Source organism: Pseudophryne corroboree, chromosome 3, assembly GCF_028390025.1.
Source record: "Pseudophryne corroboree isolate aPseCor3 chromosome 3, aPseCor3.hap2, whole genome shotgun sequence".
NCBI lineage: Eukaryota > Metazoa > Chordata > Amphibia > Anura > Myobatrachidae > Pseudophryne > Pseudophryne corroboree.
Window position 1 is genome coordinate 467,896,927 of NC_086446.1, and position 26,619 is coordinate 467,923,545.

General features: G+C 45.7%; 1 protein-coding gene across 2 annotated transcripts in view; it reads left to right on the plus strand.

The window, feature by feature from the left end:
- CCDC40 (coiled-coil domain 40 molecular ruler complex subunit) overlaps positions 1-24,640 on the plus strand; it is a 130,608-nt gene extending 105,968 nt beyond the window's left edge. For both annotated transcript variants that reach the window (XM_063960745.1, XM_063960746.1), the window contains exons 8-19: positions 1,616-1,738; positions 1,828-1,949; positions 2,775-3,018; positions 10,310-10,492; positions 10,796-11,041; positions 11,574-11,787; positions 11,969-12,138; positions 12,218-12,309; positions 18,990-19,110; positions 19,776-19,964; positions 23,803-23,961; positions 24,129-24,640. In XM_063960745.1, coding sequence (XP_063816815.1) covers positions 1,616-1,738; positions 1,828-1,949; positions 2,775-3,018; positions 10,310-10,492; positions 10,796-11,041; positions 11,574-11,787; positions 11,969-12,138; positions 12,218-12,309; positions 18,990-19,110; positions 19,776-19,964; positions 23,803-23,961; positions 24,129-24,392 — 2,127 coding nt within the window. In that variant the 3' untranslated portion in view covers positions 24,393-24,640. The remainder of the gene's footprint in view (positions 1-1,615; positions 1,739-1,827; positions 1,950-2,774; positions 3,019-10,309; positions 10,493-10,795; positions 11,042-11,573; positions 11,788-11,968; positions 12,139-12,217; positions 12,310-18,989; positions 19,111-19,775; positions 19,965-23,802; positions 23,962-24,128) is intronic.
- The last annotated feature ends 1,979 nt before the right edge of the window (positions 24,641-26,619 follow it).

Below are 26,619 nucleotides of genomic sequence, written 5' to 3' on the forward strand. Positions count from 1 at the left end.
TAGTCCGTAGTTGATGCTGGGCGCCCATCCCAAGTGCGGATTGTCTGCAATACTTTTACATAGTTATTGTTAACTAAATCGGGTTATTGTTGTTGTGAGCCATCTTTCCAGAGGCTCCTCTGTTATCATGCTGTTAACTGGGTTCAGATCACAGGTTGTACGGTGTGATTGGTGTGGCTGGTATGAGTCTTACCCGGGATTCAAAATCCTTCCTTATTGTGTACGCTCGTCCGGGCACAGTATCCTAACTGGGGCTTGGGGGAGGGTCATGGGGGGAGGAGCCAGTGCACACCAGGTAGTCCTAAAGCTTTACTTTTGTGCCCAGTCTCCTGCGGAGCCGCTATTCCCCATGGTCCTTACGGAGTTCCCAGCATCCACTACGGACTACGAGAAATAGAATTATCGGTAAGTAAATTCTTATTATTTTGCCAAGTACATGGATTACAAACTCTAAGAGGACAGATCTACACAGGATTTTTGTGAGTATAATTTAATTTACAGGTACCCCGTGGATTCTACTGGTGAAGGGGACCGAGTCGGCGTGTCAACATAGGTAAGTATGTGTGTGTCGGCGTGCATGTATGTAATAAAGTCTTACTATCACGGTGTGTGTGTGTACTGTTTTTATTTGGGTAATTTTTTTGCAGTAGAACTACAGGTACCAGCGCCGCCCCCCCCCCCCCCCCCCCCCGCATGCTGGTACTTGTCCCCTCTCCTCCAGGGTATCACGGCCAGGGATGACTAGTTGGGGATTTAATGCCACGGCCGCAGGGACCGATATAAAAGTGTCCCCCGGCTGTGGCGTTATCTCTCCAGCTAGTGGAGCCCGGTGCTGGTGTGAAAAATACGGGGGACCCCTACGTCTTTTGTCCCCCGTATTTTTTGCACCAGGATCGGACGCAGAGCCCGGTGCTGGTTGTGAAAATACGGGGGATTCCCTGTCATTTCCCCCCCCCCCCCGTATTTTTACAACCAGGACCGGCTCAAAGAGCCCGAGGCTGGTTATGCTTAGGAGGGGGGACCCCACGCATTTTTTTTCTTGATTTTTTTAAACACTTTTGTGCCGTCCATGAAGTCGAATGAATCCAGGACACACTATCGTCAATTGGTCCGTTTTTCGACAGCGGGGCTGTCGAATCCGTTTTTTATTGAATATGTCGAATTCGGGTCCCGGCGGGAGGGTGTCTGACTGTCGAATTGTGTCGAATTTAAAAACGGTCGAATTCCAGCCGGAATTCGATCGCAATTGCATATACCCCTATGTGTCTAATTTGTTAAGCATTTATAAAGCATCCAAGTAATTATTGCAGTGAATAAGGAGTTAGCACTGGCAATTGTCATGTGAGACGTAAACATATTGGATACATTTTATAGTAGAAGGATCAAATGCAATAAAATATGGTACAGGACAGTCCAGGCGCTGCCTTAACCTGTAAGCACATAACATTGAGCCACTGCAGGCTGTAGTGTTGTTGTTCCCATAAATTATGCTGCAATAGTTCTGTTTTTTAAAGTTGTTTTTAATTCACTTCAACACTGTTTTTCTTGCTTGTGTTTGCTACTTGCTGTTTGCATACAGACACATCTTCATGATGTTATGTTGCTTCAATCATAGGATATGTTTGTGGATCGACTGACACAGGAAGCTGACCGGCTGCGGGAGCAGATTGCTTTGTACGAATCCCAAATTTCTGCTCAGAGAGAAGACACAAAAGCTGTCCGAGAAGCAGTGTCAGAGGTTGGCATTAATATTTCCTTATTATTACCACAATAACAACAAACACACTACTAAATAAAAGGCAAAATCTGTAAACTTTTTAATTACAGGCCAACATGGAAATTGACACAATTGGTCTTGAAAAGAGGCATCTTCTACAGCAGTGGAATAGCAGCCTAATTGGGATGACAAGACGGGATGAAGCCTATGCTGCTGTACAGGAAGCTCTAAGGTATGTGTGTCTGCTAGTGAGCTCTTACCTTGATGGTAAAGAATATATCTAATAAAGGGAATGTCCACGGTCACAGCAGGTAAGGCTGTGTTGAGGCCTCTGCAAGCTCAGGCAATCAGATAAATAGAATTAGTGGAGGTTACAGGCATTTGGGCAGCAGAATGGTTAAATGTAGTCCGTAAGGGAGAAGTAATCAATCAATTCAAAGGAACTTTGGACTAAGGTAATTAATCACCATAGTCTGGATAAAAATGGCTGCCACAGAGTAGCCTTTATAAAGACCGGAAACTAAATGGCTCCCAGGGAGGAAGCATTTGTGAGGGAAAATCCATCAATTATAGTTAATGTAATATTTAGACTGGCGATCAGGATACAAAGGTGGCATGCACTGCAGTGACAGGATTTCTGAGTCACAAACGGTGACCACATTCTCAGCGGCCATGCTGAACATAGTCCAGGTAAGTTATATCCAGTAGCTCGTCCACTGCTTTGAGTCTCGGCAATATGCCACGTTGGCTCGCCAGTGCTGGCACAGCACCAACCTCCTCCAGGTCTGGGCCTCAGCTGATATCAGATGAAGCCAAAAGCTCCAACACTATTTAAAGGTAGTCTCAATCTTTCCAGCTTTAAAATGGGGCTGGAGCCATTGGCTTCATCCAAACTGTGCTGGCAGGGAGAAGAGTGGCTGTGTTGGTCAGGCAGCCAGTGAAAGCTATGAGGCGGCTGTGCTTCCCTGCAGCCATCACTGTACAGCTGCTACACATACATTTCAGACCAACGGTGGACAATAAAAAAATAGAAACCGTTGTGTTTTTGCTTTCCCAGTTTGGCGCAGCAAGAACTTCAGTCTATGGACACAGAAATAGAGGGCTACAAGAAGTCTGTTACAAAGGAAGAGGAAAAAAATGAGAAACTGGCTTTTATGATTAACCGTGCAGAGAGCGATGCAGCCATGGTCAAGAAGCTGATTACTCAGTGTCAAGCTCGACAGGAAGCTTTGAGAGTGGAGTTCAGCACATACATGCGTACTTTAGAGGAGACTGAGCAAGCACTAAGCAGGGTCACCACAGTAAGTGCATTCTAAATTAGTTTCCTTATAAAATGCTACTGTTCAGTAAACAAGAGGATTGTAGCCTTGAGAGAAATGTTGCTTTGTCCTGTAAAAGAGGCCCACTCCCAAGTACAGTATTAAGGTGTTAATGTAACAATACTACTATTACTACCAGTTAGTTTATATAGCGCACACATATTCCGCATCACTTTACAGAGCATTTTCTCTGACGTCCTAGTGGATGCTGGGGACTCCGTAAGGACCATGGGGAATAGCGGCTCCGCAGGAGTCTGGGCACAAAAGTAAAGCTTTAGGACTACCTGGTGTGCACTGGCTCCTCCCCCTATGACCCTCCTCCAAGCCTCAGTTAGATTTTTGTGCCCGAACGAGAAGGGTGCACACTAGCTGGCTCTCCTGAGCTGCTTAGTGAAAAGTTTAGTTTTAGGTTTTTTATTTTCAGTGAGACCTGCTGGCAACAGGCTCACTGCATCGAGGGACTAAGGGGAGAAGAAGCGAACTCACCTGCGTGCAGAGTGGATTGGGCTTCTTAGGCTACTGGACATTAGCTCCAGAGGGACGATCACAGGCCCAGCCATGGATGGGTCCCAGAGCCGCGCCGCCGGCCCCCTTACAGAGCCAGAAGACAGAAGAGGTCCGGAAAATCGGCGGCAGAAGACGTCCTGTCTTCAACAAGGTAGCGCACAGCACTGCAGCTGTGCGCCATTGCTCTCAGCACACTTCACACTCCGGTCACTGAGGGTGCAGGGCTCTGGGGGGGGGCGCCCTGAGACGCAATAAAAACACCTTGGATGGCAAAAAATGCATCACATATAGCTCCTGGGCTATATGGATGAATTTAACCCCTGCCAGAATACACAGAAAAACGGGAGATAAGGCCGCCGAGAAGGGGGCGGAGCCTATCTCCTCAGCACACTGGCGCCATTTTCCCTCACAGCTCCGTTGGAGGGAAGCTCCCTGGCTCTCCCCTGCAGTCACTACACTACAGAAAGGGTTAAAAAAGAGAGGGGGGCACTAATTAGGCGCAGTATTAAAAATACAGCAGCTATAAGGGGAAAAACACTTATATAAGGTTATCCCTGTATATATATATATAGCGCTCTGGTGTGTGCTGGCAAACTCTCCCTCTGTCTCCCCAAAGGGCTAGTGGGGTCCTGTCCTCTATCAGAGCATTCCCTGTGTGTGTGCTGTGTGTCGGTACGTTTGTGTCGACATGTATGAGGAGGAAAATGATGTGGAGACGGAGCAAATTGCCTATAATAGTGATGTCACCCCCTAGGGGGTCGACACCTGAGTGGATGAACTGTTGGAAGGAATTACGTGACAGTGTCAGCTCTGTATAAAAGACAGTGGTTGACATGAGACAGCCGGCTACTCAGCTTGTGCCTGTCCAGACGTCTCATAGGCCGTCAGGGGCTCTAAAGCGCCCGTTACCTCAGATGGCAGATACAGACGCCGACACGGATACTGACTCCGGTGTCGACGGTGAAGAGACAAATGTGACTTCCAGTAGGGCCACACGTTACATGATTGAGGCAATGAAAAATGTTTTACACATTTCTGATAATACGAGTACCACCAAAAAGGGGTATTATGTTCGGTGAGGAAAAACTACCTGTAGTTTTTCCTGAATCTGAGAAATTAAATGAGGTGTGTGATGATGCGTGGGTTTCCCCCGATAACAACTGATAATTTCTAAAATGTTATTGGCATTATATCCTTTCCCGCCAGAGGTTAGGGTGCGTTGGGAAACACCCCCTAGGGTGGGTAAAGCGCTCACACGCTTGTAAGAACAAGGGCTCTACCCTCTCCTGAGATGGCCGCCCTTAAGGATCCTGCTGATAGAAAGCAGGAGGGTATCCTAAAATGTATTTACACACATACTGGTGTTATACTGCGACCAGCAATCGCCTCAGCCTGGATGTGCAATGCTGGGTTGGCGTGGTCGGATTCCCTGACTGAAAATATTGATACCCTAGATAGGGACAGTATATTATTGCCTATAGAGCATTTAAAAGATGCATTTCTATATATGCGTGATGCACAGCGGAATATTTGCCGACTGGCATCAAGTGTAAGTGCGTTGTCCATTTCTGCCAGAAGAGGGTTATGGACACGACAGTGGTCAGGTGATGCGGATTCCAAACGGCATTTGGAAGTATTGCCTTATAAAGCGGAGGAGTTATTTGGGGTCGGTCTTTCAGACCTGGTGGCCACGGCAACAGCTGGGAAATCCACGTTTGTACCCCAGGTCGCCTCTCAACATAAGAAGACGCCGTATTATCAGGCGCAGTCCTTTCGTTCCCAGAAGGGCAAGCGGGCAAAAGGTTCCTCATTTCTGCCCCGTGACAGAGGGAGAGGAAAAAGGCTGCAGAAATCAGCCAGTTCCCAGGAACAGAAGCCCTCTCCCGCCTCTGCCAAGCCCTCAGCATGACGCTGGGGCTTTACAAGCAGACTCAGGCACGGTGGGGGCCCGTCTCAATGAATTTCAGCGCGCAGTGGGCTCACTCGCAAGTAGACCCCTGGATCCTTCAGGTGATATCTCAGGGGTACAAATTGGAATTTGAGACGTCTCCCCCTCGCCGTTTTCCTAAAGTCTGCTTTACCGACGTCTCCCTCTGACAGGGAGACAGTTTTGGAAGCCATTCACAAGCTGTATTCCTAGCAGGTGATAATCAAGGTACCCCTCCTGCAACAGGGAACGGGGTATTATTCCACACTGTTGTGGTACCGAAGCCGGACGGCTCGGTGAGACCGATTTTAAATCTAAAATCTTTGAACACTTACATACGGAGGTTCAAATTCAAGATGGAGTCACTCAGAGCAGTGATTGCGAACCTGGAAGAAGGGGACTACATGATGTCTCGGGACATCAAGGATGCTTACCTTCATGTCCCAATTTACCCTTCTCACCAAGGGTACCTCAGGTTTGTGGTACAGAACTGTCACTATCAGTTTCTGACGCTGCCGTTTGGATGGTCCACGGCACCCCGGGTCTTTACCAAGGTAACGGCCGAAATGATGATACTCCTTCGAAGGAAGGGAGTTTTAGTTATCCCTTACTTGGACGATCTCCTGATAAGGGTAAGATCCAGAGAACAGTTGGAGGTCGGTGTAGCACTATCTCAGGTAGTGTTGCGGCAGCACGGTTGGATTCTCAATATTCCAAAATCGCAGCTGGTTCCGACGACTCGTCTTCTGTTCCTAGGGATGATCCTGGACACAGTCCAGAAAAAGGTGTTTCTCCCGGAGGAGAAAGCCAGGGAGTTATCCGAGCTAGTCAGGAACCTCCTAAAACCGAGCCAAGTCTCAGTGCATCAATGCACAAGGGTTCTGGGAAAAATGGTGGCTTCCTACGAAGCAATCCCATTCGGCAGATTTCACGCAAGAACTTTCCAGTGGGACCTGCTGGACAAATGGTCCGGGTCGCATCTTCAGATGCATCAGCGGATAACCCGGTCACCAAGGACAAGGGTGTCCCTCCTGTGGTGGTTGCAGAGTGCTCATCTTCTAGAGTGACGCAGATTCGGCTTTCAGGACTGGGTCCTGGTGACCACGGATGCCAGCCTGCGAGGCTGGGGAGCAGTCACACAGGGAAGGAATTTCCAGGGCTTATGGTCAAGCCTGGAGACATCACTTCACATAAATATCCTGAAGCTAAGGGCCAATTACAATGCTCTAAGCTTAGCAAGACCTCTGCTTCAAGGTCAGCCGGTGTTGATCCAGTCGGACAACATCACGGCAGTCACCCACGTAAACAGACAGGGTGGCACAAGAAGCAGGAGGGCAAGGCAGAAGCTGCAAGGATTCTTCGCTGGGCGGAAAATCATGTGATAGCACTGTCAGCAGTATTCATTCCGGGAGTGGACAACTGGGAAGCAGACTTCCTCAGCAGACACGACCCCCACCCGGGAGAGTGGGGACTTCACCCAGAAGTCTTCCACATGTTTATAAAACTCGACAAGTATTGCGCCAGGTCAAGGGACCCTCAGGCAATAGCTGTAGACGCTCTGGTAACACAGTGGGTGTACCAGTCAATGTATGTGTTCCCTCCTCTGCCTCTCATACCCAAGGTACTGAGAATTATAAGATGGAGAGGAGTAAGCACTATATTCATGGCTCCGGATTGGCCAAGAAGGACTTGGTAACCCGGAACTTCAAGAGATGCTCACGGAGGATCCGTGGCCTCTACCTCTAAGAAGGGACCTGCTCCAGCAAGGACCCTGTCTGTTCTAAGACTTACCGCGGCTGCGTTTGACGGCATGGCGGTTGAACGCCGGATCCTGAAGGAAAAAGGCATTACGGATGAAGTCATCCCTATCCTGATCAAAGCCAGGAAGGATGTAACCGCAAAACATTATCACCGCATTTGGCAAAAATATGTTGCGTGGTGCGAGGCCAGTAAGGCCGACGGAGGAATTTCAACTGGGTCGATTCCTACATTTCCTGCAAACAGGAGTGTCTATGGGCCTGAAATTGGGGTCCATTAAGGTTCAAATTTCGGCCCTGTCAATTTTCTTCCAAAAAGAACTAGCTTCAGTCCCTGAAGTTCAGACGTTTGTAAAAGGGGTACTGTATATACAGCCTCCTTTTGTGCCTCCAGTGGCACCTTGGGATCTCAATGTAGTTTTTGGGTTCCAAATGTCACATTGGTTTGAACCACTTAAATCTGTGCAGTTAAAATATCTCACATGGAAGGTGGTCATGCTGTTGGCCCTGGCCTGGGCCAGGCGCGTGTCAGAATTGGCGGCTTTATCCTGTAAAAGCCCTTATCTGATTTTCCATTCGGACAGGGCGGAATTGAGGACTCGTCCTCCGTTTCTCCCTAAGGTGGTTTCAGCGTTTCACCTGAACCAACCTATGGTGGTGCCTGCGGCTACTAGGGACTTGGAGGACTCCAAGTTGCCAGGGCCCTGAAAATATATTGTTTCCAGGACGGCTGGAGTCAGAAAATCTGACTCGCTGTTTATCCTGTATGCACCCAACAAGCTGGATGCTCCTGCTTCTAAGCAGACTATTGCTCGTTGGATTTGTAGTACAATTCAGCTTGCACATTCTGTGGCAGGCCTGCCACAGCCAAAAATCTGTAAATGCCCACTCCACAAGGGAGGTGGGCTCATCTTGGGCGGCTGCCCGAGGGGTCTCGGCTTTACAACTTTGCCGAGCAGCTACTTGGTCAGGAGCAAATACGTTTGTAAAATTCTACAAATTGGATACCCTGGCTAAGGAGGACCTGGAGTTCTCTCAATTGGTGCTGCAGAGTCATCCGCACTCTCCCGCCCGTTTGGGAGCTTTGGTATAATCCCCATGGTCCTTACGGAGTCCCCGGCATCCACTATGACGTCAGAGAAAATAAGAATTTACTTACCGATAATTCTATTTCTCGTAGTCCGTAGTGGATGCTGGGCGCCCATCCCAAGTGCGGATTGTCTGCAATACTGGTACATAGTTATTGTTACCAAAAATCGGGTTATTGCTGTAGTGAGCCATCTTTTCTAGAGGCTCCTCTGTTATCATGCTGTTAACTGGGTTTAGATCACAAGTTATACGGTGTGATTGGTGTGGCTGGTATGAGTCTTACCCGGGATTCAAAATCCTTCCTTATTGTGTACGCTCGTCCGGGCACAGTATCCTAACTGTGGCTTGGAGGAGGGTCATAGGGGGAGGAGCCAGTGCACACCAGGTAGTCCTAAAGCTTTACTTTTGTGCCCAGACTCCTGCGGAGCCGCTATTCCCCATGGTCCTTACGGAGTCCCCAGCATCCACTACGGACTACGAGAAATAGAATTATCGGTAAGTAAATTCTTATTTTTGCCCATTTACATCAGTCCTTGCCCCAGTGGAGCTTAGAATCTGTGTTACCTATTACATGCACACACAGACACATTCACACTAGGGTTAATTTTGCTTGGTGCCAATTAGCCTACCAGTATATTTTGTGAGGAAATCGGAGTACCTGGAGGAAACCCACTCAAGCACGGGGAGAAAATACAAACTCCACATTAATTGAACACATGACCTCAGTGCAGTGAATGCAGTATTGCTAACTATTACATTGTCCATGCTGCCCAAAGCGGCACTCGTATAAAGCGGAGAACATTTATAAGGCAAGACCAACCAACCTGGATTTGCCTTGTAAAGGATTGTTGCTTTAAAAATATGCCCATTCTCGGTCGAAATCCTGGACCTCCAGCAACTCTGACCCTATTACATTTACCCCTAAATCATTGTTTCTATAGTTTTTCTACTATGCCAATTGTATCATAGATAATCCTGTATAATAAAAGGCTAATGCTGCTCCTCACCTCTAAGACGGGAATTCAAATGATTTACGCATTAGTGGCCACTAGATGGCACCCAACAGAGCAATTCAATTATTGACATTACTGTTCTGTTGTGCCGTCAACAAGCTCTGCAGAAATATTTGATGAAGGGTCAAAAGGTGCCCGAGGGTGAAGTCGCATAAGATTTTCTTTGAACCTCCCGGCAGCTTCCCGTGCAGCAGGATTACATACGATACATCGTATGCGGTCCTTTTGCATACGATGTATCGTATGCGATCCCAGCCATGCGGGATCCGACATATCTATAGTGCAGTACTTCCGATCTAGGGGCTCCATTCCGATGCTCACGAGACCGCGCATCGGACCAGATCTGAGGTAAAGCACATGCGATTTGCCCATTTTCATCCGATTTATCGACCCGAAACGTCGGAATCGGATAAAATCGGGCAAAATCGCACTCACACATCTTGCAATCCTTTAATTATACTCTGCCAATAAAGGTATCATTTGAAATTATATTTTGTTTTATATGCAAAAGTGATCCACTGCCCTAACTATGTATGTATGTATGTATGTATGTATGTATGTATATACAATTAGGTCTGTTTTTTTTCACCTAGGTGAAAAAATTGGACTATTCACTATTTTTTGGGCGAATGGGGATTCGCTTTATTCAATAGCAGGGCTGTTTTATTGCTTCGGCAAAAAAATCAGCAGTAGCAAAAAATGTGGATTGGAGAACCCACGTTTTATCACCTGCGCTGGTGAAAACGTGGGCTGTTTTCGCAGATTTTGAGGCATTTTTCACCAATGCCTTTTCACAAAAAAAGGGTGAAAATTCATTGGAGAAAATGCCTTAAAAACAGGTGAAAACAGGCCGTAATAGAATAGGCAGGGGGCGAAATCAATATCTCTGAGAGTACCGGAGCAATTTGCATTCCCTACATAATCTCTTAATTCAGGATTAATCCACAATTCATTATTGGAGATTTCTTGTATCTGATCAGGAACGTGCTGGATATTTGAGTAAGGTGGCCATACTACGGAAGCATATTGAAAAGGAATCCCAAATAAAGGGAGCTCTGGAAACTCAAATAATGGAAAAGCTTCAGGAGAAGATGACATCTGGCAAAGCAGCTAAATATTCCTCTCATCTGACCAAGAAGCTACACAGAAGGAAGCTAGAACTGGTATGTGCTCACCAACTAATAGAGTCTGATGTCTGTGTAATGTGTGTTTTTTCTGTGTGCGGAAGACAGACGACAAATTACTACACCACAGTACAATTTATACTGCGTTCTGCCAATATGCCTCCTATTCAAATATGTCACTTTTTGGGTGATGGCTTATATATATATATATATATATATATATATATATATATATATATATATATATATATATATATATATATATATATATATATATTATAATATAATCTATCCCAGGCTGAATAAACTGCATACTCTGTCTTGTCTGTTTTACTCTTACAGGAGCTAGAGTATTCTAAAATGGAGAATGAGACTGCTCAGGTCCAGCTGGAGATTAACCACAGCTCATCGCATGTCCAGACTCTACAGAGGAACGTGGCTGAACTGGAGAAGAAGATTCAGGCCACAAATGAGCTGATCTCTCGCAGCCAGAGTGAAATTGCCAAGCGCACCATAGCTATTGAGAGGAAGCAATCCAACATTAATTTATACAGCAAGCAGATAGAGTCAACTCTTGCACAGATTGGGGTATGCCGAAGGATGATCTGATGTGCCACATATATAATGTTGTCCCTTTATTTACACCATCCGCATATGTCATTTCATAGTAGGTTACTTCTTATAGGTCCTTCTTGTTTCACTCTCTGAAGTTTCCACATTGGGACATTGATAGTATCTAGTCATCTGTAGCATTATGTGCAATGACTGGTAACTCATCAATGCCACAAGAAATATCCTTTAAGCTGGGTGCACACTAGGTGGTATATCGGGCATTTGGCGGGTGTGTATCCCTGATATGTCCGTTGTTCACAGACATATTGTGTCTGCTGTGCAGCACAGCCGATGGCCGGAGTTGACGTCAACAGCTGGGAGGGCAAACTCACATGCCCGCCCAGCTGGATGAGAGATGACCAACACATTAATCGGCTGATCGGTAAGTGTGTATACTTGCCTGAATAGGCCACTCTGTCAGCAGGTCCATTAACATGTCTGTCTGGTGTGTACCCAACCTTACAAATCATATTTGAACTTCCTTTTGCTTTGATGTTTCTGTTCTAAGGGCAAAGAGCTTGGACCTCTGGAGATCCAGATCACTGCACTGACCAAGCAAATAGAGGAATGCAATTCAGACATTGTGTCAGTTCAGCAGTATTGGCTCCGCCTGCAGACAGAGATGGTCAGGCTGACCAATCAGAGGGAAGAGCAGGATGCTTCAGTAGAGATGTTGAAGAAAGAGCTGACTATATTGCAGCAGAGAAAAATTCGTACAGAGAGTAAGTTACCTGACATAGACATTTTAATTATTTTAATTTCTTTTACTTAGTTTGAAGCAGCAGTGGAATTACTTTTTGTTTTATAGAAGATGTTGATAAATTGCCACTTTTGTCACTCCCTATGAAATCTTTTGTGGCACTGCTTAGCAGCTTCACCATCAACACTAATGATTCTTGACAGATGACATCGAACAAGAGAAGAATGAGCAGAAGGATATTGAAAATCACATGAAGAACTTGAAAAATGACATGCTGCGTCTGAACCTGCTGCTGAGCAAGAACGCAAGCTCTAAGGAACAGTTACAGCAGCACAACCAGTTGATGGAGAGCGAGTTTATGCGAGCTCTGCGGGTGAGTGCCAACAGAAGTATTCGGACATCAAGCTGAGCTTTCTAGGCCGAGGAGTGAATGCTTCACTTCTGTTTTGCAGGAGGCAGAGAGAGAGTCAATTGAGATGCAGGAGAATGTGGGAAACCTACAAGAGGAGAAGGAAAGACTCTTGCACAGCCTAGTGGAGACAGAGTGAGTGTCACTAGTGCATAGTAACATAGTAATTGAGGTTCAATAGAGGCAAAATGCCCATCGTGTTCAACCTGTATTCTGTATTAAGTTGAGTTGATTATAATGTACCTGCTGAAGTAATGTTTTATGACTAGTTACAACTATAAATAATGTTACACCCGGATTATCAACGTCAATATTTTAAATGTTATAACCTTGGATATCATTTTCAATGTATCCAATCTTTTTTTAAATGCATTTACAGTGTCCACCATTACCACCTCCCCTGGCAGAGAATTCCAAATCCTTATTTCCCTAACAGCGAAGAACCTTTTCCTCCGTTGCATACGGATTTTTCTCTCCTCCAGCCTCAGCGTGTGCCCACGTGTCCTAAACAGAGTTCTTTTAATAAATAATTACTCTGGTAACTCTTTGTAATGTCCCTTTTTTTTTAAATTGCGTATTTTTTATTGAAAGTTTTAAATGAACATCCCAAAAAGAATAATATGAAATAAAAAAATAAAAAAGTATACATATAAAACAAACAATATCGGCAGGTATAGTAAAGTATGCAGGATGCAATCAGAAGTACGGTCAGACAGGAGACACAGAATACAATTGCAGTACACGTCTAATAGTACAGGATATACAATACACCCCACATTATAGCAATAAGCAGTAAGAGTAAGAGCCCACAGGCGCCATGTGAGCTCACACATTGAGGATAAAATAAAATAAAAAAAGACTGACCCATGAGGCGTAGAAAAATACAAAAGTATTGGCACTGCAAACTATAGATAAAACACCTGCCTTAGTATACAGAAAAAGAAAAAAAAAGATAAGAAATAATTAAAATCCTAAGACCTCTGCTGCTCATAGAGATAAAACAAAAATCCCTACAATACAGAACAAAAAAATCAAAAACCCCCAAAACAAACCACCTCAAAACCCCCCACCCTGTATAGCCTATCCCCTACCTAGGTATACCTGGATCCCCAACCCCCCCCCATTAAACTACGTGACCTAACTGTCTAACACCCCCCTCCCTCCCTTCCCTAATACCAGGGTAAATGAAAAAAATAAGTGACTGGGGCAAATAAAAAAAAAAGAAGAAATATCGCCGAACAGTATATAGAGTAGATCTCCCTCATATGAGAATAAAAAATAAAAATAAAAAATGAATATGCAAATATGGAGATATGATAAGCGACCCGGAAATATAAGGAATAGTGCTGGTAGCACCCTACAGATACAACAGTATATAAGGATATGTAACCCTTAAATAAGCGATGGTCAAATAAAACATATCTTCGAACCATCAAATAACGAAATTATATCAATGGTAAAACATACAAAAAACAGAATAGAACATAGTATTTAAGAAAGTATCAACAATAAAATAGAACACAGCCAAGGACCCAGTAACCAGTGAGGTATTATACAGACTTGGAAAGAAAGAAAATCAGTCCGGAGGATAAGCCCACTCTGGAATCAAGTCATTTAGCGGTACACGAACAGTAGTCAGGAAGGTAGTGGAGCCAGCAACCATCCTGCACAGCATTAGCCAGATAGATAAGAGGATAGGCCACAGTTCCACGGTAAATGTAGAATGGAGAACCATCCCTCTCCCAAACATCACAATTAACTGCGAAATGATACAATACCGTTCTCCCCCATTATCAAGGAGGTCACACTGCGGACCCTCAAAGAAAATTGCAATGGAGGTCCATACAGTCACCGACATCCCACGCGCCATCACCCACTGCAAATAACGGTGAATATGCGCAGGAAGAATCCACAACTTCCCCATTTTGTTCACAATGCGTTCGTCGGAGGAACCTCCAGCATTAAGCATCGACTGTAGCGGAGCGGCAGGCCCCACAGATACAAGCTCCCCCAAAGGTTCCGAGGGTAGCAGCACCGGCGGGCAGGTGGACCCCACAGGAGAACCAGTTACTGCAACAGTCTCTACTCCAAACATATTAAGAACCCTTTGCTCGGATTCCGCGATAGCCTTCAGGATGATTGAGACTGAATGTCCAGAAGTATGAACAGGATTAAACATGGCTGCAGGGGGAAGAAGCAATATACTGTAGGAGCAAGAGGAAGATCCACTGGTAGAAAGGGAGCAGAGTTATACACACAGGAGCTCGGCTCATCCAAAGAACACAGGCGTGTGAGTCCATCAAATGTGTTCTAGAGGTGAGAGGGAGCCAGGCATACAGTGCTCTTCCCTGCACTACGGTTATAGTTAAAGCTCTGTCCCAAATTCACAGGGAGTGTTGTCTCTGTAATACTATGTGCTCAGTAATATCCGCACCAGGGGAGAAGGGGACAGGAAGTGGAATGTGTGCTGTGTATAATACAAGCTCACCAGCCCTGAGCACACTGGCCCCAGCAGCTGAGTGAGGGCAGAGCTGCAGCAGGAGCAACAGCCACACTGAGAGCAGAGTCTGCCTCAGGATCCAGTCACAGACTTCACCAGCCAGTAAGTTAGGACTCTTGGCACAGAGGATCCCCAAATTCACACTGCAGGAGCAGAGGGGGGTACTGCACTCTTGCAGAAATTTTCAGCCACAGAACACCAGGGAAACAGGAGATAGATCAGGATATTAGCAGGAGCTCTGGCAGGAAGCTGCCTACACCATGCTGTGTCAAGCCACGCCCCCTTTGTAATCTCCCTTTACATATTTGAAGATGTTAATAATGTCTCCTCTTTTTCAGTGTATACATATTCAGCCTAGTAAGCCTTTCCTCATAGTCCAGTCCCTCTAGCCCTTTAATCAATTTAGTAGCTCGTCTTTGAACCCTTTCGAGTTCACCGATATCTTTTTTATACAGTGGTGCCCAAAAATGAACACAATATTCCAGGTGCGGACGTACCAATGATTTGTACAGCGGCAGGATTTCATTCTCGTCCCTTGTCTCAATTCCCCGTTTTATGCACGCTAGCACCTTACTTGCCTTCTTTACTGCGCTTTGACATTGTGTACGGTTATTAAGCCTATTATCAATGAGTACCCCCAAATCTTTTTCCAATACTGTTACCCCTAGACTTTCCCCATTTAATATGTAGGATGCAAGTTTGTTTTGAGTCCGAAATGCATAACCTTGCATTTTTCTATGTTGAACCTCATTCTCCATTTAGACGCCAAGATTTCAAGTTTAGATAAATCAGTCTGCAGAGACTCCACATCTATTTCCGAATTCATTACCCTACACAGTTTATAGTGCCCATAAACTTGTGCGATGCCCCGCGACGCGACATCGCGGGGCATCGCACCGGCAGTTCAGGTGCAATGAAATCGCGCCTGAACTGCCAAAGTGATTACCATGCGATCATGTGATAGATCACATAGTAATCACATGATGGGTATGTCACCGCCGAGTGGGAGCGGCCTCTGGCCGCTCCAGGCGGGTGCCTATCACGCATCGCAGTGCGGTATATCGCATGTGTTTTTAAAAACACATGCGATCGCACTGCGATGCGATAAATCTTAAGTGCAGCACATACTATCATGAGACGCGATATTCGAGCAGCGTGCCCGTGCATCGCGTTGCATGGTGCCTTAAATGTGCATACAATCCTTCGATTTCTCTCACAGATGCGGTCGAAATCAAAGGATTGTATGCCATATCTCACAAGTGCATGGGCTACATTAGTATCATCTGCAAAGATTGACACTCGTATGTACACATCAAACTAAACACAAGCACTAAGAAACATTATTAAAAAAAAACTTTTTGAAAGAAACACCTCTTCATGCTTACAAATTAATGAATAAACATCTGTACAGCAAAACCGGTGTACTACGTTATACCGGCTGTCGCGATCCCGGCACCCAGCATACCGGTACCAGTATCCCGACCGCCAGCAGCAGGGTGAGCACAAAAGAGTTTGTTGCAGGCTCGCTGTGCTTGCCATGGTGCGGGCACGGTGGATATTTATCCTGACTGAGGAAGCCGCCGATATACTTCTTAGGCAGTGAAACGCGTCTTTTAAAGGTATCCTTAAACCTGCAGCTGGTGGAATACGTGTGCTTTTGCACCTCTGTGAGGGGGTTTAGGGCCTGGCATGCGGGGTGGACTAGCCAGAGATTTTGATCATAGACGTGCGTTTCTTCGCACATCTACGATCAGTTCTGAATTAGGCCCTTAATATGGTTCCAACTGATTTGACAAAGTGATACATTTTTGCTTAACTTGCACCATTTCTAGTATCAGTCAACTTTATCATAAGACATTCAACTGCTCTGTTGATTTAGTGTTTTTTTTTACTTAATGACATGCGGTGTCACAAATTAGGGGATGGGTACGAAATGTCCACATTCAAAAAGTCAACATCTATAATGTAGACAGTGATGAAATGTTGACATGTTAGAATGACCCAGGGGTGATCTACCTTCTCCTGGCTACTCCAGCTGCGTCTTCCGGGTTCCGGTGGTCACGTGATCAACATGGCCTTATCCTGACCCTCAAGCTTGGCAACCTAACCCTAATGTCCCCTGTCAACATTCTGAGAATGTCAACTTGTTGACATTTTAACAACATCAGCGTAACTGTCGACGTTGAAGTGTCGGCATTATGAATTTCAACAATGTTACAGCTACAACCCGCAAATTAGTTCTGCCCTTTAATGAATAATGGCCTGATTTAGAGTTATGCTGCCCGTACAATGTAAGATAAAAGGGGATGATCCAAACAACAGGGGTAACTGGCTGAGCGATGGAATGATATTGCGTGCCTCCATACACTGACCAATGTATGAGCACAAGCTGCAGTGAATGAAACTAAACAAATACAGGGCAACTTTGTTTTTATGCTGAAATTTAGATTCCAGCTTGAACTTGACTCTTCCCAATTAACTCTCCACATTGTAAACCTGCTCCACCTGCAGTGCAACATAGTTTTGCAAAAGAGCAGATTGCTCCTTTTTGGCTCTGTTCCTAAAGATAAAGTTGCCAGAGATTCCTCACTGGCTGCTTTCTAATTCCTGGCGCTAACATATATATACAATTAATTTATGCTGGTAGTCCATAAATCCAGTTGCTATTCTGGCATTAGATCAATATTAGAAAAAAAAAAGAATAGTAGACTGCACCCAAATTGATCACAGGTATAAATCAGAGTAAATGAATAAAATCTATAAAAATTATGATTCTATAGATTTTAGTTAATCCGCCTGGTTGAGAAACCACAATAGACTTCACATATAAATAATACATATATTTATATATAAACATAAGAACATGTATTTCCACAATGATATTATGTGACCTAAGTCGATGATAACTTAGGGGGTCATTCCGAGTTGATCGCTCGCTGGCTAGTTTTAGCAGCCGTGCAAACGCTATGCCGCCGCCCACTGGGGAGTGTATTTTAGCTTAGCAGAAGTGCGCACGCATGTGTAGCCGAGCTCTGCAAAAACAGTTTGTGCAGTTTCTGAGTAGCTCTGAACCTACTCAGTGCTTGTGATCACTTCAGCCTATTCGTGTCCGGATTTGACGTCATACACCCGCCCAGCGAATGCCCAGCCACGCCTGCGTTTTTTCAGACACGCCTGCGTTTTTGCAAACCCTCCTTGAAAACGGTCAGTTGACACCCAGAAACGCCCCCTTCCTGTCAATCTTCTTGCGGCCATCAGTGCGACTGAAAACTTCGCTAGAACCTGTGCACAACCACAACTGGCTCTGTACCCGTACGTCGCGCGTGCGCATTGCAGGGCATACGCATGCGCAGAAATGCCATTTTTTTTGCCTGAACGCTACGCTGCGAACAACGGCAGCTAGCGATCAACTCGGAATGACCCCCTTAGTACAGTGTTTCCCAACCACAGTCCTCAAGGCACACCTAACAGTCCAGGTTTTAGTGATATCCATGGTTGAGCACAGGGGTTACATCAAATTAACTAAGGTACTAATTAAGTCACCTGTTCTTAAGTATGGCTCTCCTTAAAACCTGGACTATTGGGTGCCTTGAGGACCGTGGTTGAGAATCCCAGCCTTAGTACACACCACAGCACAAGGTAATATATTTTAATATTTTTTTATTATCTTGTATATGATAAAATATATTAAATGTAAACTGTATGTAGGCTGATGGTGCTGAACCATTCAGTTATAATATGTTTGATACTACACTGAACTGAGGGCCTAATTCACACCTGGTCGCAGCATCAAAATTGTTCTCTAATAGGCAAAACCATGTGCATTGCAGGGGGGGCAGATATAACATGTGCAAAGAGTTAGATTTGATTGGGTTTTTTTTTTTCTGTGCAGGAGATCGTCCAAGTAGGGGACTGTGGGGGTAATTCACAGTTGATCGCAGCAGCAAATTTGTTAGCAGTTGGGCAAAACCGTGAGCACTGCAGGGGGGGCAGATATAACATTTGCAGAGAGAGTTAGATTTGAGTGGGTTGTATTGTTTCTGTGCAAGGTAAATACTGGCTGCTTTATTTTTACACTGCAATTTAGATTTCCGTTTGAACACACCCCACCCAAATCTAACTCTCTCTGCACATGTTCTATTGCAGTGCACATGGTTTTCACATTCAAGAACAATTTTGCTGCTGCGATCAGGTCTGAATTAGGCCCTGAGACCGTGTTACCTTGCATCTAACTGCCATCAGAATCTGTTAATGTCTAGTTGTTATGGATTTTAGAAGGATTACATATAAAAGAGCCATTCATTTTTTCAAACAGGCATCAAGTCATGCTTTGGGAAAAAAAGATTCAACTGGCAAAGGAGATGCGAAACACAGTGGACTCAGAGGCTGGCCAAGGAGAGATCAGTGCAATGAAAGCAGAGATCCATCGCATGCAGGTGAGCAGAATGGTGGAATCTTTGTGAGCTTACTCTCACTGGACCTCATTTAGAGTCGGACCTAAATGCAAGTTGCAGCTTTTTTTTTGGCAGCAACACGTTTTGTTTTTGTTGGTGCGCATACTTTTTGGATGTGTGTCTTATTTCTTGCAAAATTGCACCTACACCTCTCAGAGACAAGGAGGTTGGGATGGTGCTTCGATGGGCTGTGTAGACACGGTCAAAGTAAAATAAGGATGTGTCTGCATAAATTATAGCTTTAATGCCACCTAAACGATGCTAATGTGTCTATTTGGAGGGACATAACTTGTAGTTCATCAACCCTGGTGCAACTTGATAGATGATGGTGGTGACAACTGCTAGCCACGTCTGATTCGCCTGCGGCATCTAAGACACTTCCTATTATGCAAATACGGTAAAACTTCTGTGGCTGTGATTTTATGGCAAGATTACAGTGTATTGAACACTCAGTTTTAAAAAATGATGCCTGAGGGAAGGCTGCTGGTATTATTATTAAAGTTAGCATGTTCGATTGGCATTCAAGAGGCTCCAACAATCTTTGGATGCACCCCCCCCCCCCCCCCCCCCCCCCCCCCCGAGTCTTTAAATTATGGAAAATTATAGTAACACGTCTCGTGAAGTTTTTACTACTGTCCTGTTTATAGGTTCGACATGCACAGCTTATGAAACATCAAGAGAAAATGGTCTGTGATATGGAAGCCGTGATTGCTCGGCGAGAGACCATCGTGATGCGGGGAAAGAATCAGAGTGAGAAGGACAAGAAGCACCCCACAGCAAGCGACTTTCGTGGGAAGCTGCAAGAACTATTGAAGAAAATAAAAGAAATCCAGAAGGTAAGAAAGTAGCTTTGTCTGCTGCTCAAATAACGAGAATGCTTCTTCCACGCATGTGTAGCAGACCGTTTTATCTCCAGTATAGTTAGCAAATAAGTTTACAGATTAATGATTTAGGGGTATATTCAATAAAAGTCGGATCCATTCCGACATGCATTTGTCGGAATGGATCCGACAACCCTTATACAATGGCCGACCAAATCCGACTGTCTGATTTTGTTGTACCCGGGGTGCTGTTCTGCCGCTGCTGTCAGCTGCTGGGTGCGCTGACAGTGGCGGCGGGGGGAGCAGACAGCGGCGGCTGGCGGGGGGTAGGTGACGGCAGCAGGTGGCGGCGGGGGGAGCTGCCAGCGCCTGAGGAGAGTGAAGTCTGCACGGAGGCGCTGCACGGAGAGAGATGCCTGGCCAGGCAAGGTACCTCACATCCCCGTAGACTGCCGCAGCGCTCCCCGTCTCCTCACCTCAATCCGACTTGTTTTCAAGTCGGATTGAGTTTGTCGGACTTGGCCCCATTTCCAACAGAAGCACGTGGATCGGTGGCTATTCTGCCGACCCACGTGTTTTCCGACAAGGGGTATATACAAAACGGCAGCTTCCGACAGTTATTGAATATACCCCTTGTCGGAAAACACGTGGATCGGCGGAATAGCCACCGATCTAAGTGCTTCTGTCGGAAATGGGGCCAAATCCGACAGATTTTGGCCCCCTTTCCGACAAACTCAATCCGACTTGAAAACAAGTCGGATTGAAGTGAGGAGACGCCCGGGCAGGATGCACTAACCTGTCCCGCCGCGTTAACTGCTTTACTCTGCGCTCCCCTGATATTGTCCACAGTAACCTGCTGTCTCCAGCTCCCCCCACGGTGCTGCTATTTGCTCCCTGTTTACACATGCACCGCTGCGGCCACTCAGGTCTCAGCTTTATTAAAGCTGAGACCTGAGTGGCCGCAGCGGTGCCTGTGTAAACAAAGCGCAAATAACAGTGCCGGGGGGGTAAGGGGAGACAGCAGGTTACCGTGGACAATATCAGTGGAGCCCAGCGTAAAGCAGTTAACGCGGCGGCACAGGTTAGTACATCCCGCCCCCCCTGGGGAGCGGTGCGGCTGGGGAAGCTGAGATCAGCGGCTGGCGGCGGGGTGATATGTCTGCTGCGGCAAGGGAAGTCGCTGCAGGGAGAGAGGTGCCTGGCTGGTGGATGGCCAGTCACCTCTCTCCCTGCAGCACCTCCCACCGCCGCCGCAGACATGTCACCCCACCGCCAGTTCCCTCCGCCGCCGTCCAGCTCACCCCCGCCGACCCCTGCCATCGGCAACCTGCGCAGCTGCTGTCAGCGCATCCACACCCGCTGACAGCAGCGGCAGGACAGGACCCTGGGTACGGCCAAATCAGACAGTCGGATTTAGCCGTCCATTGAATAGGGGTTGTCAGATCCATTCCGACAACTGCATGTCAGTATGGATCCGAATATTATTGAATGTACCCCATAGAGTTCAAAGTCATCCAACCACTGTTCTGCATGCATAACCCAGTTGGTTTAGTTTGGCTTCCTAGTGACAAAGGGTTTTGGGATCAGGAGTTATCTAACACTGAGAAATAGGTTTTCAGACCAGAATAAGAAGCTACCTAAGTGCACCGCAGTATCAAGCTGCTCCAAGATAAAAGGGGCCTCTAACACACTGCCACACAAGAGAAAGGTGGTGTCCTATATAAACTAGGTAATATCACGCCATTACAATGCTCCACTGAGCTAGCAATAGCCCCATCCTACACAGGACCTTTTTAAACCACTTAACTAATTATTTTTCCCTTCAAAACCGTTCATAGTTGTTGTTGTTTTAAAAATGTTTTATTTAATATAGTTTAAAAAGAATTTCTGAAAATATTTAAATATTACATTATGCACATCTGCAGGACGGATCTCCTTGTCAAAAACAAACTGCTGTTCGCTGCTTTTGTTTTTGTAAATAATTCAGCATTAGTGCCTATTAACCTTATTCCCCCACCCCATCATATTCCCTGATGTGTAAATGTCTGTGTTACTAGCTATTCATCATGAAATATAGTAAACATTTAATGTGAAATGTGTATATAAAGAGTCCAACCACTGTACCAAAGGGCAGTGATTTCCGGAAAATGTTCTATGAAGACTATTAGTATAGCCATGTTCCTGTGGAGTAAAGACATAGTAAAAGTTCCATGAAACTGTCGGTGTAACTGTGCACTGTCTGAGTAATTTGTTCTCCACCTTCCATCCTGATCCACAGTATACAGCGGTTCTTGTGTACCGTAGTATTTTTATGTCTTATCGCAGTAGCTTCATGTCAGACATGATACCCTCTATACGACCAGTACTATATTCTAGTTCAGTGGGGAATTCACTGGAAAACGGCAATAGTAGGCTTACCATACTATCCCTTTAAACTGAGACGCTCTGTATCACACAGGTGATGTCTGCTGAAATGCAGGCTTGAAGTCAGCTCCCACAGAACCTGTGTAAATCATAGGTGTCCCAGTCTAAAGGGATAATATGGTCAGCCTAGGCAATGGGAATGGTTCCAGATCAATCACAGGTACTGTGGATTGACAGCAAGGCGCAGCTGCTGTCATTGTGCTGCTAGAGATATGCAAATTTCTCAAACCCTGTGGCAGCAATTTGTCACTACTACTGTCAGAGGTTCACCAATGGCTTGTGTTGCAGGGAGTTGCAGAAAAGTATGTGCCATGAGGCAGTTAGAGGCACTGGTTCACCAGCAACAACTTTTATTGGCAGTTAGGACTTGCCCCAGCAAACCCTCCACCTGTACATTTTTGGCCGGTACAGTACTGTTTTTTTTTTTTTTTTATGGTCCGTATCTGCCAAAAAGGGCCTTGTACAGATTTCAGCGTCTCCTTTGTCCTATAAATTCCTATGGCAGCGTTGCATGGCCACTCCCCCCTTTACACATGACCACGCACCTTTTCTGAATTTGCACCGATTTTTTTTTTTGTTTTAGCCTCAGTAGTAATCATAATAAAACTAGTATATGCTTTGTAATGTTATTTAAAAAAAAAAAACAAAAAAAAAAAACAATAAACACAGCAGAGGTACTTAAGTAAGTCATTTATTTGTTCTTGCACATAGCGGGTCATTCCAAGTTGCTAGCTACTTTTTGCAGCCGTGTGAACGCATAGACGCCGCCCACTGAGAAGTGTATATTTGCTGTGCAAGGGTGCGATCGCATGTGCAGCCGACCGGTACAAAAATAGTTTGTGCAGTTTGAGTAGCTGAGAACTTACTCAGCCCTTGCGATCACTTCAGCCTTTCCGGTCCCGGAATTGACGTCAGACACCCGCCCTGCAAATGCTTGGACACGATTGCGTTTTTCCAAGCACTCCCAGAAAACGGTCACTTGACACCCATAAATGCCTTCTTCCTGTCAATCTCCTTGCGAACGGCTGTGCGAATGGATTCTTCGTTAAATCCATCGCACAGCAACGATCCGCTTTGTACCCGTACAACGCGCCTGCGCATTGCGATGCATACGCATGCGCAGTAGTGACCTGATCGCTGTGCTACGAAAAACGGCAGCGTGTGATCACGTCGGAATGACCCTCATAAGCAAGTATTCTGCCAATCATACGGAAACTGATATGGGGACAAAGTTGATTTGGAGTTTTTGCTAAATAATTAAATTTTAATTGTTTCCCATTGGTCTAGTAATCAATATTGCAGCTCCCCATCATTCTAAACAAATATTGATAAAAAATTAGATGAAATTAAGTGACATCTTGAGGGGAATTAAATTATACAATGGAATGAAGTGAGCAGTTTTAACTATGGCTGGTTTTGTACTGAATAGAACACTGAAGAATACAACAACACCCTCTCTGACCTTGACGATGATCAGAGGTCACTCAGCGAGGCCATTGCAGAGAAACAGCACAACATCTCCAGCCTGAAACTGGACACCAGCTCCATGGAGACTGACATTGAACAGCTACAAGAAAAGAAGCGCCAGGTAATTGAAACTCATCCTCACGTTTTAAAACTATAACATGAACCTGACTGGTAGTAACATGATATATTTTTCACATAATTTTAAGCCATTCATTTCATATTGATTATGTCGTTTTCCTGCTGCAACGTCACTGACAATTCTCCCATCCCTGTTCTCTATATTATTAGAATCTGTCACAGATTGTGGCCTTCCAGACTCGTATGAAGCATTTGCAGGCTGTAAAAGATGGAAAATACACTGCAGTTTTCAGCAATCCACAAGCATTGGAAGCAGAACAGCAGAAACAAGAAGCTCGCATACACACAGTCAGCACCATCATTCACCAGATCCAGCAGGAGTATCCCGAGTACCAGAGTGCCCTGCGCAGCATTAGTCTTGCCCTGGAAGCAAGGCTCGGACCCCAGGAAAATGCCACGGAGAGGGCACCGTGAATCATATCACCTGCATACTCTACCTAGAAGTGAAGAACAGCTGATATCTGCTGGCTATACCCACATTACATGGCTTCTGAAACTCACAATGCTTTACAGTCTGTTTATGTAGGTTGTACTTTCACCTAATAATTATGATATGTTTATACTTTACAAGGAAAAAGTAGACATTATTTTGAATATTCTGTATTTGCAGTTCTGTACAACATGGGAAATTATAATACAGTAAAACATACACTGAAACAAGACGTATTGAAGTCTCTGTCTTTGTGAGCTTATACTAAAGTATACAAGAACATGAAGTAGGTATAACAAGAGAGGAGCACATTTACTGCATATTGGAATCTGTAGATTATAGACAGACTCAGAGCTTGGGCAATCTCCAGACACAAGGCTTTAACCATATTACACTGCAGGCGGGGCTACCGAGACTTCCAGTGGGGCATGGTCACAGGAAAAGGTGTGGCTAAGCGCTATTGTTTAATAAGCACCTATGATGGTTGGGTGAGCACAAAGGGCATGGTAACAGCATCATGGGAGGTGTAACCTCTTGCATTCCTGAACCCCTACAGAAGCCAGGATAGCCAATACCCAACTCCCTCCCTCAGCTTCCCTGATTGCAGGTAGTTCAGCTTTAAATTGTGCAGAGAGATATATAGTGGAGAATGGAGTATTTTCCCTGCATCCAAAAACAGCAATTTATTTTCTAAATGAGACTCACAGTGACAAAACCAGAGGGCTAAACTGAAACGGGCCCATTTATCATGGATTACATATTAAATGCAATCTGGGCGGGATCTTAACACCCAGGATTACATTGTAATATGCGACCCTCTCCCCCGAATGTGTGATGCAGCACATGCAGGAACAGGGGCTCCGAAAGGGGCCTGTCCCTGCGATGTGCTGTGATGGTTGACAGGGGGTCTGCACCAGGGACGTGCAGTCAGGGGAGGCGGTGCCTCCCCTGTCATTAATGATTAACATAATACAAAGAAGATACTTATGACATATATTCTGTGTTATAAGTAATCTTCTTTATATTATGGGAATCATTGTACAGTGTAACTAGCTGTGTAAATGAATGTCTGTGGCACCGAGAGCGGTGCCTCTTGCTCACCATTGTAAACGTCCGGAAGCAGGGGGCGGGACCAAGCAGAGGGCTGTAAAAGCCCATTAAAAAAACCCACTGGAAGCAGCACCTGTACAAGTGCCTCAGAGAAGCAAGGGCGTGCTTTCAGCCTATATGAAAGCACGCCCCGTCACTGTGATTGGGCACTGGGCAGCAGATTCAGCACAGTGGCGGAAGTACCGGAGGTAATGGGGCCGAGTGCTGCCGCCGGGCTCCATCACTGTGCACCAGCAACTTACACTGTACGAGCAAAGGGGATGTGGGGTTGGCTGGTGCCTGTCCTGACCGACACCCCAGCTCCCGAGTCCCGCCCCCAGACTCTGTGTGCTGACGGGCTCCCTCCTGCTGACTCCCATGCTGCCCGGCTCTCGCCCCATGACACCGGCTCCCTCCCGCAGTCACTCCAGCTCCCAACCCGACACCGCAGCTGGACGGCTCCCACCCGCTGACACCGCGGCTGCCCGACTCCCTCCCGCAGACACACAGGCTCCCGCTGACACCGCTGCTGTCCGGCTACCTTCTGCGGAACCATCTAAATCCCCTTGCTTCTTCTCCACAGTCCATGAGCTGCTGCAATGTGGGAAGAAATTGGTGAGAAGAGGGAACTAACGACTGGTGGGTCGGGACAATGGCTGTGTGTGTGTATATGTGTGTGTGCATATGTATGTGTGTGTGAATTTGTACAGTATCTATGTGGCTGTGTGTGTATATGTGATGTGTGTGTGTGTGTATATATGGATGCTGTATGTGTATTTGTATATATATATGTGTGTGTGTGTGTATCTATATATGTGATGGTGTGTGTATATGTATTGTGACAAGAACACTGGAATAGTGTTTGAGGGCAGGTATGTTTGTCCCAGGTTCTTGTCTTACATGTATTAGAAAAATGAAAACTTCTAGGAAATTGTTTTGTTTTGTTAGAACCTTTTCAGTTTGTTGGAAAAGCTGGATAAGGGCCCTGAAAGGGAGATAGGGCAAGTTCCAGACATTGGGCCCAGTTCGGGTCTTTGGCCTCCCAGAGGGCTAATCAGGGTTTTAGCTGTGTAAGAGTGTTATAGGGCTGCTGGCCTGATCAGTGTGTGCAGACTGCCTGAG